This window comes from Nannospalax galili, unplaced genomic scaffold (genome assembly GCF_000622305.1).
Source record: "Nannospalax galili isolate Female #2095 unplaced genomic scaffold, S.galili_v1.0 scaffold777, whole genome shotgun sequence".
NCBI classification, from domain to species: domain Eukaryota; kingdom Metazoa; phylum Chordata; class Mammalia; order Rodentia; family Spalacidae; genus Nannospalax; species Nannospalax galili.
Window position 1 is genome coordinate 867,935 of NW_008341810.1, and position 3,367 is coordinate 871,301.

At 39.7% G+C, this 3,367-nt stretch overlaps 1 protein-coding gene across 1 annotated transcript in view; it reads right to left on the reverse strand.

Moving 5' to 3' along the window:
- The window catches only part of Adgra3 (adhesion G protein-coupled receptor A3), a 111,915-nt gene that overhangs the window by 21,808 nt on the left and 86,740 nt on the right, over window positions 1-3,367 (reverse strand). The window contains exons 13-14 of the mRNA XM_017799186.2: window positions 1,359-1,614; window positions 945-1,153 (exon numbers count right to left, since the gene is read on the reverse strand). Coding sequence (XP_017654675.1) covers window positions 945-1,153; window positions 1,359-1,614 — 465 coding nt within the window. The remainder of the gene's footprint in view (window positions 1-944; window positions 1,154-1,358; window positions 1,615-3,367) is intronic.

Genomic DNA, 3,367 nt, shown 5'->3' on the forward strand with positions numbered 1-3,367 from the left:
GGCTTGCTTCAAATCATTTCTAGTGATGCCATTTTTTTTAAAAAAGGAAAGATTGACCAAATGTAAAATACTGCATGTTTCAAGACTGTTTAGTACTCCTGTAAAAATGTCTAGGAACCAGATGCACAGTTGGAATTAGACAAAAATATGGAAGCTCCGGCCTCCAGGCTAGTCTCAAACCATTTCCGAGAAAAGTCTTTTAGACATTTCCGTGATTTCGCCTACTGTACTCAGTCGACACCCCAGGATGCTAGCTAGCATCCCGTAACAACTGCAGCAGAATTAACTGCGTAATAGCTGTGGTATATAGTAGCATCTACGCTGGTTCATCTCATAACCCCCTGCTAAGAAATCAGATTCATGTAAATACCTGTTTTTAAATAACTGTTCCCACACAATAACATGTTACTTGACCAAAAAAGATTTATAGACAACAACAATAACAGCAAGCAACAGCACACTGTCAGTGGAAGTGAAAAGACACGAACTGTTTCAATATCGTCACTTACAGTCACACAACTGAAAGTTATCGGTATTAGTTCTCCATTTAAAGGCAACCGTACTGGAAAGCATCCAGACAGGCAGGAAATGGCAAAGCAGGTAAACCTTCCCATATGCACTACGTACCCTTGGACAAGCAAACGGCTCTAAGTTGACAGAGCTGGACTGCATAAACTCAAGTTTTCTCCAAGTTTTAAGGAGGTCAAAGTGTAGCTGATGTGATTCCCTTCTGAGGTTCACTAAGCATTCTTCTACAAAACACAATCTTGTACATTTTCCTTGGTCGTAACTCAATTTCCCTTGAAATCCAGAACCTCCCCTCACATAATTAAAAAGAGCCATTTATGTTAAGTTAAAAAGTAAATTCTTCATTTGAGCTTAATTATGCATAGGAAACCATTAGAATATTTAGTATTTATGCATAAAGCTAACAACTGCCATACCATTAGCACGGCATAGTTGCTCAGGGAATAGCACTGAATTGTGGTGATGTTCTCATCCGAGTAGAGTATACGGCACCCATCTGACTTCCAGCCTCCTTGTCCGTTCAGCAAATCAAAGTCCCACTGTGCTGCAACGGCATCTGCTCCATGTGCAATTCGACGCAGCGTCACATTAACAGGGATGTGGTGGGTATCTATGGTCACACCATCTGGAGAAAATGGGAAAGAACAGTATTTCTCAAACAAACTTCATAAACAATTAAATGTCAGCTTATACACTGATGGGTACTCTGTAAGATCTTTTTACGCTAGTGACTCATTAAAACAAGAAGAAACAAAAATAAGCATTTTTAAGAAGACAGAACTGCTAAGCCACTGTCCGGCTAGTGCAGGTAACAGCTGCCACACACAAACCTATTTTTGTGAGGATCACAGGAGTCACTACTGTACGCCGCTTGCCATCATCAGCCAAGTTGGTGGAATTTCCTGTGGCTGGAAAAAGCTTTCCATTGCGGAACGCGATGAGCTGAAGCTTATAGAGGGCGTCATCAGTTGCTCTGACTTCTCTCGTTTGCTTATAGAGGGCGTCATCAGTTGCTCTGACTTCTCTCTTTTGCTTTGGTAGGAAAAGAGATGATGGAAGCTGAATAGAAGCCTCCATGATAGTGTTCTGAAAAAAAAAAATTATACATATATATGTTACAAAGTTTACCCTATTAGTATTTGGAACCAGAACAATATCAGAAAATCATGAGAACTTTCTAGTCATGTGCTAAACATGTTTCGTACAAGTGTACATAAAAAATTTAACATGTAAACAACTGCTAAGTTCAGTGGCAGATCTGAATTACATAGGACAGTATAGGTCAAAAGGATGAAATACAGAGAAATATAAACTATTTGTCCAAGAGTTAAAGAAGAAAGGAACTGTTCATTTTTCTAGGGAAGCACATAGTGTTGAAGTAGAGAACATTAAACGGATCAAGGATTTCAGTGGTCAGTCATCAGTTTTACAAAGACAAAATGTCGTGAAGGCGAAACGTAGCCTATCAAAGACGTGTTAGTTTAGGATACGGAGCACTAAAGCGACTGATGCTGGGTTCAAACAAACAATAAAGGAATGGAATTTCACAAACATAAGTTTGAAGTCAACACACCCTGATTTCGGCATTCGGTCTCAGTTTCCTTGAGACTAAGAAACACACGGTTGGGAAAACAAAACAAAACAAACAAAAACTAAGTGGAGTAACTGCAAAGGCTGGCTGATCACCGAGTGCTCTCTGACTTCTTCACACGTGATCTTAGCCAAAAAGCTGAGCAGTGATGCTTTCTAGTATCTTTACTGAGGATTTCAAATTATATACCAGGCAATTTAAAAAACAAACTGCAAAAAGGCCAACAACTACCTAACTTAAAAACAGTCACCATTTGAAGGATTTGTCAGCAAGTCCTTCACTTGGCCACCAACCACTCTTCCTCCAAGCCAATCTTCATGGCACCAAAAGAATTTCCTCTCCAGAGACAAAGGTGACTATTACTTCAATTTAAATAACACCTTGGTTCTGTGATGTCTAGAGAATACTGCCCCAATCCTAAACTACCTTGTAATTTAACTAAAGTCTCCTGCTTAAATTCATGTCTCACACATCAGTGGCGACATGAGCTCCACAGTTGGAGTCCCCTGCCCTACCTACCTCCTACCCCACATGCTGGGCAGATGGGGGCCCTGACAGAAATGCCCTGCTATTCTGCTGTCTGACAGTCACTCTTCAATCTATCCATTTCACTTGACTTTTAACATAATTTGCTGACAATGAAAGACATAGACTGGAACAAGAGGCCAGCAGTCAGGAGGCTCTACAGAAGGCCTGAACACCCAGCTCCCAGGTCCATGAGTCCTGCAGAAGCCTGCTTTCCTTGCTGGCTGTCACTTCTTCGGGACTCAAAACAATGAGCGAACTCCTGCCACAACCACGGCCTGCAGCCTCAATACTCACACTCTACTCATTAACTACACAGGAAAGATTTTTGGCTGGCGGTAACTGTTTTTTGGTAGCGGGGCGGGGGGCTCCTATGTACTATTTCCTGGCACTTATATTTGCTAAAAATAGCTTACAACGAATAAATTTGACCAAGTCAAGTAGCATGCTTACTGAAGACTTTACGAAAGGTTCTACTGAGGCAAATGACTAACTCGAGAATCATCTAAGTGTTCTGCTTACAATAATATTGGGCACAACAGATATTTGAAAATAATTGGTTGGATGTATTTGAGAAGTTTAAATATTACTTTTACATTAAAGAGTCCATAAAAATATTTGGTTGAAATATTTTGTATAAGGAAAAATATGAAAAAGTTTCTGCTATTCTTATAATTATATCCTAATATAAAAATAAAGTTTATTATAAATGTATATTTGTTA